Source organism: Terrapene carolina, unplaced genomic scaffold (assembly GCF_002925995.2).
Source record: "Terrapene carolina triunguis isolate 2854851 unplaced genomic scaffold, T_m_triunguis-2.0 Scaffold132, whole genome shotgun sequence".
Lineage (NCBI taxonomy): Eukaryota > Metazoa > Chordata > Testudines > Emydidae > Terrapene > Terrapene triunguis.
The window spans coordinates 23,974,085-23,987,450 of NW_020664483.1; the positions used below are offsets into that span (position 1 = coordinate 23,974,085).

The 13,366-nt window shown below is 44.8% G+C and overlaps 1 protein-coding gene across 2 annotated transcripts in view; it reads left to right on the forward strand.

The window, feature by feature from the left end:
- The window catches only part of MTIF2 (mitochondrial translational initiation factor 2), a 40,025-nt gene extending 26,659 nt beyond the window's left edge, over positions 1-13,366 (forward strand). For both annotated transcript variants that reach the window (XM_024215570.1, XM_024215560.1), the window contains exons 9-14: positions 830-1,034; positions 2,272-2,524; positions 9,220-9,360; positions 11,506-11,670; positions 11,997-12,137; positions 13,101-13,366. In XM_024215570.1, the coding sequence (XP_024071338.1) occupies positions 830-1,034; positions 2,272-2,524; positions 9,220-9,360; positions 11,506-11,670; positions 11,997-12,137; positions 13,101-13,270 (1,075 nt within the window). In that variant the 3' untranslated portion in view covers positions 13,271-13,366. The remainder of the gene's footprint in view (positions 1-829; positions 1,035-2,271; positions 2,525-9,219; positions 9,361-11,505; positions 11,671-11,996; positions 12,138-13,100) is intronic.

A 13,366-nucleotide genomic window follows, 5' to 3' on the forward strand; every position in this document is an offset into this window, starting at 1 on the left:
AAAACTCTAATATTTTTAAATGAAAAAAAGATCGTTGTTTGGGTTTAACAGTTCCTCAGCAATGTTTGCAATCCAAATGTTGCAGTATTTATTGCCTTACTGCATGGGAACCAGAAAATGAATAGTTAGAAACTGACTGGGCTGTTTTATTTTTCAGTGGAACAAAGTGTTGTATAAGCAGACACCATAAATGGTAAAATATAAACTAAACTTATTTAAATAAAATATTAAAACACAGATTTTTTTTTAAAAAATCCATGAATATCAATCTGACAATTTTTTAACCTATGTAGTTTACTTACTATAAAATAGAAAACTTTTTATGAACCATCCACTAAAAAGTGTCTCTTTGTTCTTTAAAATGGTGATATTTAAAGGGTACCTGCAAAAGAAAGAAATCAATTTTTTTTATATATATATATAATATAAAGGGAGCCTGGAAGGTTTCTTTTCAACAAATTCTGTTTGATGTTTATTACCTTAGAAATATAAGAAATGTGTCTATTACTTCCTGGATTTTTTGGAGGACTGTTTGGTGTCACGTATTTTGTGAGTTTTCTCAGTGCCTAAAGGAAGAGGAGGAGATTGCTGAATTTTTAACATCTTTAGATGTATAAAGATACTAAAAAGGATACAGCCCATTTTTTCCCCTTTGCAAATCTCCTTTAAAACTTCCTCTGCATGGTGGTGAAATGTTTAACAGATGTGTTCTGAGATCATAGCACATACTGTTCTATATTTGCTTTTTTCATCTTTACCTAAAGGCATGTAACTGTAAATATGATAGCAAACTTAATTTTGTCTGTCTTTCCCTTTCTCCTCCTCCTAGTCCAGTCACTACGGCCATAATCCAGAGAGGAACTCTGAGAAAAGGATGTATTCTGGTTGCAGGTAAAAGCTGGGCAAAAGTGCGCCTGATGTTTGATGAGAATGGCAAAACAGTAGATGAAGCCACTCCCAGCATGCCGGTAGAAATTGTGGGCTGGAAGGAAGTCCCTTCAGCAGGAGCTGAAATCCTTGAAGTAGAATCTGAGGTATAGCAAGAATAACTTAATGCATAGCTAATACGCTTGTATTGCGATATGTAACATAGATAGAATTAAGTACAAAAATGGTAACGTTCATTGAAAATGAGCCATAGTAACTAAGGCTTGAAGACAAAACCTGGGTACTAAATGTGGCCTGGAATAGGTTTTCCACAAAAGGATTGAAGAACCCAATGAAACACATAACCCTTATTCCCTCCCCTCCTCCAGCACTTCCACATTGATCTGCTCCACATTTAGCCAAAGAAAGTGATCTCTCTGTGAGATGGAAGTGTAACCTGTGGTCTCCTATTTCCCTATGCCTCTGCTTGACTGTAGCTGGTGTCTGGGTGGCTTCTCTTTCAGTATTGCCTTGGCTGAGTGTCCAGGAATAATTACTAATTTCTTCCCAAATACCTCTTCAAGGACTTAGGTTGTCTCCTCTTCAGTAGCATATAATAATAATTACTTTAAAACATGACATAAAATAAACCAAAACTTAATAGGCTCATTATTCTTAATCTTAGAATTAATGAGACTCAAAATAAAACAAAGAAATTAGTGTGCATAACTTGTTTTAACTTAAACTCTGCCAAAGCTAATGCAGATAGGTACTGTTTGTGTCATTAGAGGGAACAAGCAGTATCATTTAAGACTCCAGCCTCTCCAAAGCTTCGTGTATTTTCCCCCTGACCCTTTTGTAAGACCAAATGTCAGAAGCCCACCCCTGATATCAGGTTTCTTACGTCAGCATTCTCCTTGTGTCCTTGGAGTCCCTCAGATATACCTTTCCAGTGACTTTGATATCAAATAATCTGCAGAGAGGCTACAACAATCTTTTATGAATTGGCCATTGTATGTTTCCTAAATCCATTTAGGATTCTGTTTGTTGCTTTGGATAAATGGTTCTGGTGTCAGTTTTTTGGTGCCATGGAGTGAGGTGAGAGATTCCTAGGAGCAAAATAATGCAGTTTATTCCCCAGTAGTTTATGGAATGGTTATCATGCCCTTGTATATTGGCTTGAGAACTTGTCTATGTTGGGCACCTCTCCTGTTGTCTTCTGTGACATGAGATGGTTTGTTTAGCTAGACTGTAAAATAATACTTAAAATTAAAAGCAAAACAAAGTTAAAATCAAGAAAGCGCTTGAATGGTGTTCATCAGATAATCATCTAGAAAAGCGTTTTAAGACCGAGCTGCCCCGTACTATATATTGATAAGTAACAGTGCTGTCTCTTCTGCCAAGCAAAGGGCACGTGAAGTTGTTGACTGGAGAAACTATGCTGAACAACAGGAGAAAATCAAACAGGATATGGAAGTTATTAAAGCAAAGCAAAAGGAACACAAAGATGCATACAAGAAAGAACGAGAGAGCCTATCCAATCTGACCTGGAGACAGAGAAAAGCAGCATTGTTTAAAACCAACAAACATCTAATAGCTATGAGGTCTAAAGAGAGAGCGGAGAGTGACAGAAACGTGCTACCTGTAATTGTTAAAGGTGCTGTCATGTTCAGTTGACTTTGCAGTTGTTTTAGTGCATATTTCCCAAGTCTAAATTTAAACCTATTGTAATTGTAGGTTTTTCTTTGAGTGAATATCCACGCAGATTCCACTCCTGGTGCGTGAGATCTGATTCTTGTGAATAACACTGTTGGGGTTTCACCTGTGCCCTTCTTTCTTCTTGTAGCTGAGGGTATAAAGGATGGGGTGGCCACAATGCATATTTTGTTCCTTACTGCCTGTGGCTGTGAGATGGCACCCTATAGTGTTCACATCCCTTGCCCTGAGCAAGTTAGCTGACATAGTTCTATTAGTTTATTTTTTGCTTAGATAAGTTTTCTTTGCCCATTGACTTCTAAAAAACAAAAACTCCTTAGATTTAGAGTAGTGATAGGTTTTCTCTTCCTTTGTACAAGAGTCTTACTCCCTGTACACACCCCTCTCGTATAATGGCCCTTCCACTCTAACCCCCCCCAAATAAAAACTTAAAATGACTGACTGCAGGTCACTAGGTTTTAAGGTCTGTCCCTCCTGTGACACAGGGATGCCAGTCACAGATGCTTCTGATGCTGCTGTGCCCGGGAGAGGACCTTGCTCCAGAGTGCTGCTCGATTGCTGAGTCCTTCTCCAAAAGGACTCAAATAGTGAGGGAGGCAAAACAGAAACACGTCCTCTAGGAAAGGTCCATGCAAGCCTTATCAGATTTTGACAGACTTTTTAAGACACTCCAGATACAGGACCTATCCCAGGGGTAGGCAACCTATGGCACGTGTGCCGAAGGCGGCATGCGAGCTGATTTTCAGTGGCACTCACACTGCCTGGGTCCAGTCCACCGTCCGGGGGGCTCTGCATTTTAATTTAATTTTAAATGAAGCTTCTTAATCATTTTAAAAACCTTATTTACTTTACATACAACAATAGTTTAGTTATATAATATAGACTTATAGAAAGAGACCTTCTAAAAACGTTAAAATGTCTTACTGGCACGCAAAACCTTAAATTAGAGTGAATAAATGAAGACTCGGCACACCACTTCTGAAAGGTTGCCGACCCCTGGCCTATCCCATGCTTTGAGTGCCACCCCAAGCTCCAGGGCAACTTGTCACTCGTAAGCCCTACTTGCCAACCATATTGGCAATATTTTTGGAAAAGGCTTTTAAGGAGTTCTCCCAGATACTTATTCCCCTTTCCAAACAGGATGGAAAGTCTCCTGTAAGGCTCACTAGTATAAAAGCCTAAAGGTGGAGTTCCGTTTCAGCGGACCTACACCGAAACCCAAGCCAACACCAACAGTCTATTCTGTTCCTATGTAGGTTCTTACACCGCACTCATCACCATAGTATCTGAGTGCCTTCAGTAGTGCATTAAGCAGTGTGACTAAAGTCTATCCGCTGTTGTCTGTTAGAGCAGTGTTTTTCAAACTGTGGGTCGCGACCCAGTACTGGGTCGTGGCATTTAAGGCACTGGGTCGCCTTGCTCTGGTCAGCACCACCAACCGGGACTTTTAAGAGTCCTGTCGGTAGTGCTGCCCAGCTAAGGCAGGCTAGTGCCTACCTTCCAGCACCCCAAACCCCTCATCTCCAGCCCCACCCCAGAGCTTGCACCCCCAGCCCAGAGCCCTGACACCCTCCTGCATCCCAACCCTCTGCCCCAGCCCTGAGCCCCCCCCAACCCAGAGCCCCTCCCACATCCTGAACCCCTCATTCCCAGCTCCATTGGGTCGTGGGCATCAACAGTTTTCTTCAACTGGGTCACCAGAAAAAAAGTTTGAAAACTACTATGTTAGAGATCCTCTTCCCAGGGGGAGGCGTATGTCTTGTACTGGTAGACTTTTTTTTTTTTTTTTTAAAGAAAAAAAATATATAGATGTTGCTATGTATTTGTATTTAATGCAGGTTAAAGAAATGCGCCTTGCACTTGGAGCAAAAAGTGGTGAGGTTTGTGATGGTCCTTAATTTTGGGGGGGGGGAGTTCATTCCAGTCTGGGACTGACCTCAGAAAAAGTTCTGTCTCCTGTACAGATGAGTTTTACCCTTATTGTAGAGAGTTCTATTGTGCCAGACAAGCGAAGTTGTCAACCACACACTTTATCCTGGAGGTTTAGGCCATGTTTTTGATATCCTGGGCCCAGGCCATGCAGCACCTTGAAGATAAGGACCAAAACCTTGAACTTGATGCTGTGTTCTATGGGAAGGCAGTGTAGAGAGCGGAGGACAGATCTGATGTGCTCTCAGTGGCCTGTGTTGCTGAGGAGACATGCTGCAGCATTCTGTTCTAGTTGCAGTTCCTAAGTGCTGAAGGCTTCAGGTATGTTAGAATCATAGAATAGAATCATAGAATATTAGGGTTGGAAGAGACCTCAGGAGGTCATCTAGTCCAATCCCCTGCTCAAAGCAAGACCAACACCAACTAAATCATCCCAGCCAGGGCTTTGTCAAGCGGGCCTTAAAAACCTCTAAGGATGGAGATTCCACCACCTCCCTAGGTAACCCATTCCAGTGCTTCACCACCCTCCTAGTGAAATAGTGTTTCCTAATACAGTAACTCCTCGCTGAACGTTGTAGTTATGTTCCCGAAATGCAACTTTAAGCGAAACGATGTTAAGCAAATCCAATTTCCCCATAAGAATTAATATAAATGGTGGGGGGTTAGGTTCCAGGGAACTTTCTTTGGCCAGACAAAAGACCTCTGTGTGTGTGTGTGTGTGTGTGTGTGTGTGTGTGTGTGTGTGTGTGTGTATATACACACACACAGTATAAGTTTTAAACAAACAATACTGTACACAGCAATGATGATTTTGAAGCTTGGTTGAGGTGGTGAAGTCAGAGGGTGGGATATTTCCCAGGGAATGCTTTATGGCTAAATGATGAGCTAGCATTCGGCTGAGCCCTCAAGGGTTAACACGTTGTTGTTAATGTAGCCTCACACTCTACAAGGCAGCACGAATGGAGGGAGGGGAGACAGCATGGCAGAGAGAGACGCACCCTGTATGTGAGAGAGAGACGCATATTGCTCCTTTACGTATGCTGACCCCACTCAAAGTACATTGCCTTTTTAAGTAGATCAGCAAGTTAAGATAGCAACTGCTGCTAGTAAGCGCCCTCCGTCCTGAGCCCTGTCGTGTCTCTCTTCCCCCCCCCCCTTCTCTGTGGAGATAAGGTACAGGAGCTGGGGGAGGGGGACACCCTGACAGTACCCCTCTCCTCCGCCCTCTGCACAGCAAGCAGGAGGTTCCCAGGAGCAGCTCCAAGGCAGAGGGCAGGAGCTGCACACGGCAGTGGGGGAGGGACAGCTGCACTGCCCAGCAATTGCTAGCCTGCTGGGCGGCTGCCACAGAGGGAACTTAGGAGAGCAGGGAGCTGATAGGGGGGCTGCCGGTCCACCCTGGTTCTAAGCCCCCACCATCTAGCTCCAACGGGCTGCTCTTTCTGCAAGCAGTGGACAAAGCAGGCAGCTGCCAAACAATATTATAAGTGAGCATTGCACAACTTTGAACAAGCATGTTCTCTAATTGATCAGCAACGTAACAACGAACCAACCCTAACCGGGACGACTTTAAGTGAGGAGTTACTGTATCCAACCTAGACCTCCCGCACTGCAACTTGAGACCGTTGCTTCTTGTTTTGTCATCTGCCATCCCTGAGAACAGCCTAGGTCCATCCTCTTTGGAACCCCCCTTCAGGTAGTTGAAGGTTGCTATCAAATCTCCCCTCACTCTTCTCTTCTGCAGACTAAATAATCCCAGTTCCCTCAGCCTCTCCTCGTAAATCATGTGCCCCAGCCCCCTAATCATTTTCGTTGCCCTCCGCTGGACTCTCTCCATTTCGTCCACATCCCTTCTGCAGTGGGAGGACCAAAACTGGACGGAGTACTCCAGGTATGGCCTCACCAGTGCCAAATAGAGGGGAATAATTACTTCCCTTGATCTGCTGGCAATGCTCCTACTAATACAGCCCAATATGCCATTGGCCTTCTTGGCAACAAGGGCACACTGCTGACTCATATCCAGCTTCTCGTCCACTGTAACCCCTAGGTCCTTTTCTGCAGAACTGCTACTTAGCCAGTCGTTCCCCAGTCTGTAGCGGTGCATGGGTTTCTTCCATCCTAAGTGCAGGACTCTGCACTTGTCCTTGTTGAACCTCATCAGATTTCTTTTGGCCCAATACTCTAATTTGTCTAGGTCACTCTGGGCCCTATCCCTACCCTCCAGTGTATCTACCTCTCCCCCCCATCTTAGTGTCATCTGCAAACTTGCTGAGGGTGCAATTCATCCCATCATCCAGATCATGAATAAAGATGTTGAACAAAACCGGCCCCAGGACCGACCCCGGTGCACTCCACTGCCAACTAGACGTGGAGCTGTTGATCACTACCTGTTGAGCCCGATGATCTAGCCAGCTTTCTATCCACCTTATAGTCCATTCATCCCGCCCATACTTCTTTAACTTGCTGGCAAGAGTACTGTGGTAGACCATATCAAAAGTTTTGCTAAAGTCAAAGAATAACACGTCCACTACTTTCCCCTCATCCACAGAGCCAGTTATCTCATCATAGAAGGCAACAACTGTACTGCCTCTGCTACCTACAGCAAGGCACCAACCACAGCACTGAAGCCCGTGGCACAAAGTATTTGGTATGGTCGATTTTGGCACAGGGTATTCCCATATTGAGACCTATCCCTGTGGTATGTACTACCCACCTCCTTGGCACTGACTGAGGTATTGACTATAGTAGATGTAGGACTCTGTATCAGCTCTGATGCATGGCACGGAGACACCTTTCAGTGGGGCAGATGTCAGACTCTCCTTACAGAGAGGCTATGGGATGTCATTGCTAAATCAACCTCAGTGGTGATCCCAAGACAAGGCACAGCTGACAGAACTTCCCCTCTGCTGGAAAAGATGTATTTCTTTTCCTCTCAGAGCTCACCCAAAGTTTCTCTCTAAGGGAGTTTCCAACTTTCATATCAATCAGTTGATTCATCTCCCTGTGTTCTTCCCTTGTCTATTCCAGGTGAAATAAACCTCCATATATTTGAAGTCATCAGAGCATTGCCCTTTTATTTGGATAGGACCAATCCATTCCTGTGCACACCTGTTCTGGACTCTTTTTGGCATTCACTGAAAGGATTATATCATTGAGTGGGTCTCGGACTATTTCAGGACTTCTTATGATTTGGCTAAGAAAGATCCCCCTGGACGTATTAACACTGAAGCAGCCTCTGCAGCATATTTGATTAACATTTGCATAGGAAGCAACATGGAACTCAATCCATACATCTACCACTTGCTATTCCCTGGCACAAGCGCCCAGATTGGATGCTAGCTTTGGTATGGCAGTCCTGCAATCTGTATTAAAGTAGAACTCCTGCTGCCTAGCTACCGGTAAATAGGCAACTGTTTGTTAGTCACCAAGAGTGGAATCTGTGGACAATCACCTACAGTACCTGTGGTTCTTTGAGATGTGTTATCCACAGATTCCACACATACACACACACACCCTTTCATCCCTGCTAATTGGAGACCTGCTCCTAAGAGATCCTTATTGGTGAAGGAACTGAGAAGCAGAAGCACCCTGCTTTTAATACACTTGGCTGCAGGGAGTAAGCGAGTGTTCAAGGCACAGGGGCAGCCGCAACAGACATTGCTATTCAAAAGAATCCAGTCTTGTGCATGTGGGCTGCATGCACCCCTAGAGTGGAATCTGTATTAAAATGTCTTAAATAACCACAGTTCTTACCAGAGTAAGAAAACACTCTGTTCCAGTCCTAAAATTAAGCACTGGCTTGTAATCTTTTGAGGAAGAACTTCCTGAAGGAAATGGTTGTTTTCTTTATGAAAATTAATGTAAGCATAACTTAATGACTACAATAAATTTAAAGTATGGTGTTACTCTGAAAAGTTACTATGTAAGTATGGCATATTCTTACTCAGAAGAACTGCTTCCTGGGTCTACTCAGAGACATATTTGCTTACTTTGTTAAGAAATGTATTTTTACTACTGTCAGCCCTGGCGAACCAGCAACTATGGGCTTGTCTTCTGGTTCATACCTTAGCAACAGAATTGCTAACTAAAGCACTGATCCTGCAAAGACTTAAGCAGGTGAGTAACTTTGAGGAATCCTACTGAAACTGTGTGTGTAAACACATAACTCACATGCTCAAGTATTTGCAGGATTGAGCCCTAAATTCCAGTGGCAGGACTATCTGTGTAGACTCAGTCTGCAAGAATGCCATCAGTTATATCAACTCAACTCCATTGGCAATAGTGTTCCATTGGTAGAACTGAGGCCATGCAGAATCTTTATTGATGATGATGCAAGAGCCAGGAAGAACCCAGCTTGACTTTAATATCCCAGGCTGAATATGCAGGGCTGACGGTATTTGTAAAACTAAGCAAACTTGATCTGAAAATCATTGAGACGTAACAAACATTGACCCCCTCCTTTCCCCAATGATGTTGCGTTCCGTCACTTTTCAGAATAGAACACCACACTTTCAAGTTTGTGCAGTATGTTCAGCAGTCTCTTCTGTATGCTAAAAAGAATAATGCACCAGATATTAAATTTTTGTTGATGATATTGTACAATCTAGAATTCCCATGTAGCAGCATTTGTCTTTTGTTTGTTATAATTTTGATACTTGTTTATTCTGATTTTACAGTGCCTAGTAATAGAACATTTGATCTATTTAGGTGATGTAGACGGTTCCACTGAGGCCATTCTAAACATTCTGGACAGCTATAATGCTGACGATGAATGCGAATTGGATGTGATCCATTTTGGAGTAGGGGATGTCAGTGAAAATGACATAAATCTTGCTGAAACATTTAAGGGTAAAGTATAAATTTAGACAGTGATCTTACATTCAGTATGAAATCCTTCATTTTTTATTAAATGAACAGGGTAACTGTGCTTTCAGTTTTTGTTTCCCCTGTGTAATAATTAATTAGCAATACAATCAATGTAAATGTGTATGAAACATAAAAATAGTTTACTTTCACAGAAAATAAATAAATACTAGTATCTATGCAAAGAGGTATCCTGATAGAAATCTAGTGAAAATGCAAGTAATGTAGAGAAAGGTATACACAATACTGTATTGTCTATAATGTGGCAGACAATACCTGCAAACTTGTGTGTTGGAGACAGTGCTCTAGATTTGAGCCCTTATTCTGGTTGCCTTACGCTGCTTCAGCAGTGCAAAGCAGCCAGAAAAATGGCTTAACCAGATCCCAGAGGATTTTTTTGTGCAGGGGAGTCCTGGTGGGGGAGGGGTTGGCCAGCATAGTGGTTCCTGTTGTAATCTCCCCCTAGCCCAGGGGGCATGGCTGCAGTGCCCCTATGCCTGTTAGATCCCCAGTTGCTGGAACTGCCCTGGGCCATAGCTGGGAGTAAATTAGAACCTCCTTCAGACTGCTCTGATTTATGCTGGAGACCAAGATAAGGAGCTGGCCTTTTCTGGACCCAAGATAAGTAGCTCCCTTTCAATCCTGCTCCTTCATATAGCATATTGCTCAGCCAGATCACAGGATCTGACTAGCTATTTATCTGCTTTGTTACATCTAATTGTATCATCTAGGAGTTTAGAGAGACAAAGTGGGTGAGGTAATATCTTTAACTGGACCATCTTCTGTTGGGGAGAGAGACAAGCTTTTGAGTCACTTAGAGCTCTTTTTCGAAGATGGTCCAATTTAAGATATTACCTCATCCATCTTGTCTCTCTAATATCCTGGGCAGGGCCGGCTCCAGGCACCAGCCCACCAAGCATGTGCTTGGGGCGGCGTCTGGAGGGGGGTGGCACGGCGGGGTGCTCCGGCCCAAGAGCGGGGCCGCGACTGGGCTCGCCGCCCTTCCCGCGGCGCTCCAGCCGCCAGGGAGAGCGGAGCCGCAGCGGGCTCGCCGCCCTCCACCAGTGTTCCGGCCGGTCGGGGAGAGCGGGGCCCCGGCCGGGCTCTCCGCCCTCCTCCCGGCGCTCTGGCCGCCGTGGGGAGAGCAGAGAGCCTCGGCCGGGCTTGCCGCCCTCCTCCCGGCGCTCTGGCCGCCGTGGGGAGAGCGGAGAGCCTCGGCCGGGCTTGCCGCCCTCCTCCCGGTGCTCTGGCTGCCGGGGAGAGCGGAGAGCCCCAGCCGGGCTCTCTGCCCTGCTCCCGGTGCTCTGGCCGCAGGGGAGAGCAGAGAGCCCCGGCCGGGCTTGCCGCCCTCCTCCCGGCGCTCTGGCCGCTGGGGGCTCTCTGGCCGCCGGGGAGAGCGGAGAGCCCCAGCCGGGCTCTCCGCCCTCCTCCCGGCGCTCTGGCCACCGGGGGGAGAACGGGGAGAGCCCCGGCCGGGCTTGCCGCCCTCCCTCCGGCGCTCTGGCTGCCGGGGGGAGAGCGGAGAGCCCCGGCCGGGCTTGCCGCCCTCCCCTGCCGCAATGGGGGGGAGGGGGGGTGGCCGCTGGCTTTTTTGCCTAGGGCGGCAAAAAAGCCAGAGCCGGCCCTGATCCTGGGACTGACATGGCTACAACTACACTGATCTAGGGACAGTATTTTGTGGGGGTTTCCATTGAAGCAACTCTTCTTAAAGTAAGAGCATTGTTGGAGGTGCTTAGTGTACATGCAGTGATCTCTGATTTTAAAAACGGATGGAAAAGTTAAAATGGAGAAACTATAAAATTTCATTTTGCTATCAGTAATGTTGCTTTTACTAGCGCTCAATTTCAGGATATCTTGACTCCTGATTCCAAAAGGTGTTTTTTAAAAAAGGAAGAGAAAAGAGGATTATAATTTACATTAGTAAATGTGAAAATCTCAACCCAAATAAAGCAAACACTTTTCAGTTGTTAAGTACAGACTGTGCTAAGAATAAAATATTACATGAAAATTCCAGGATAGCCTTTGCAAGCTCATCTCCAAACTTTTTCACTTACTGCTTGAAAAACAAAGAAGTTCCTGTACCTGGAGTGTTTATATTTAATAATCAGCTATGGTGGTTTTATCTGTCAGGTGTCATATATGGATTCAGTGTGAATGCAAACAAATCTATTCAGCAGCTGGCTGCTAAAAAGGGAATAAAGATTAAATTTCACAATATTATCTACCATCTTATTGAAGACTTGAAAGATGAGTTGAGCAGCAAATTGCCCCCATCTGTAGTAGAACATAAAATAGGTAAGTTTTCACTGGATGGTAAATATTGCCTTGAAAAACTAGACCTTTCTTGTGGGGTAGGGAAAATATTTTGCTGCTCTGGGGTGGGCCTTGATTTAAAATGGTATGTTGAGGAAATACACAAATCTCATTCTCCAGGATAGCTTTCCCACTGTACTGGATTGCATAGAATTCCTCTGCAGTTATTCTCCTCAATACACAGCAGCAGAATGTTCAGAAGACTAAAGTTTTGATAGCAATGACGAGCACAGCAAAGCATAGCATTCATTACTGGTGGAGTTTGTATTACATTCCCTTGCACTTAGTCCTTCCATTTCTTTCCTTAGGGGAGGCCTCTGTTCTCGCTACCTTTTGTGTCACAGTAGGAAAAAGCAAGGTTCCAGTGGCTGGCTGCCGAGTACAGAAGGGGCAGTTTGACAGAAAGTTGAAGTTTAAACTAATTCGTAACAGAGATGTTATTTGGAAAGGTAAAACTGCTATCAAAACATTTATCCACACTGATATTCTACTACACATACATGCTCACCATTGGAGTTAGATTGTTAGGCCCAGGCTATAGCCTCTGATCTATACAGGCAGTGGAAGTCAATGAAAATGTTGATGTACCTGAAGGTGGAATTTTCTTCTTAAAACGTTGTTCAATCAACTTAATACACTAGTTACAGTAGACTTCACCTAAAAAGGACATCTAGTTCCTGCAAAGCTTGTTTTCTTGCTTAAGCAATACATGCAGAATTGGTTTTGGACAGACATTTTCTTGACCAATCATCCTGGTGTTCATAGGTGCCAACTCCGTGGGTGTTTCGGGGCTGGAGCACCCATGGGGAAAAATTTAGTGGGTGCTCTGCACTCACCAGCAGCCAAGCTCCGTGCCCTCCCCGCCTCTTCCCGAGCGCGCCGCGTCCCAGCTCCTCCGCCTACCTCCCAGCGCTTGCCGCCACCAAACAGCTGTAGCACGCTCTGGGAGGGAGGGGAGAGGAGCGGGTTCAGGGGAGGAGGCAGAGAAAAGGCCGGGGTGGGGATTTGGGGAAGGAGTTGAATAGCGGCAGGGAGGAGGCGGGGACTTTGGGGAAGGGGTTGGAATGGGGACGGAGCAGGTGTGGAGTCGGGGCGGGGGTGGGGGGGGTCGAGCACTCACCGGCGCCATTAGAAGTTGGCGCCTATGCTGGTGTTCCCTCCCCATAAGAAACTTCCACATGCTCTGAACCCCTGACAGCAGTCTGTGTAGGAAGGAGATAGATCAATTAAACTTTGAAAGGAGTAGCACCTGATTTTCAGAACATGTGTAAATTATGGAGGTTCAGCATCACTAAAAATCAGAACCTTCTTGTATTGGCCTTGCCATGTAGTTTTTTTGCGGGGAGGGGGTTGTTTGTTTCAAGTCCACGTTAGTCTTTATATTGGATCTATTTTTTCCATTCTCTCTCTAGGATTTTTAACTTCACTGAAGCACCATAAAGATGATGTCCAGGTAATAAAAACTGGCATGGATTGTGGCCTCAGTTTGGATAAGAACATAGAGTTCAATATTGGAGATGAAATTATCTGCTATGAAGAAAAGGAAGTTGAACGGACAATTTCATGGGATCCAGGATTTTAATAATTTTACTTCACTTGAATGTGATGGAGAAAAGGCCTTGCATTATTCCTGATCATCTTTACAGAATGTTCTTATATTAAAGACACTTACAAAGTG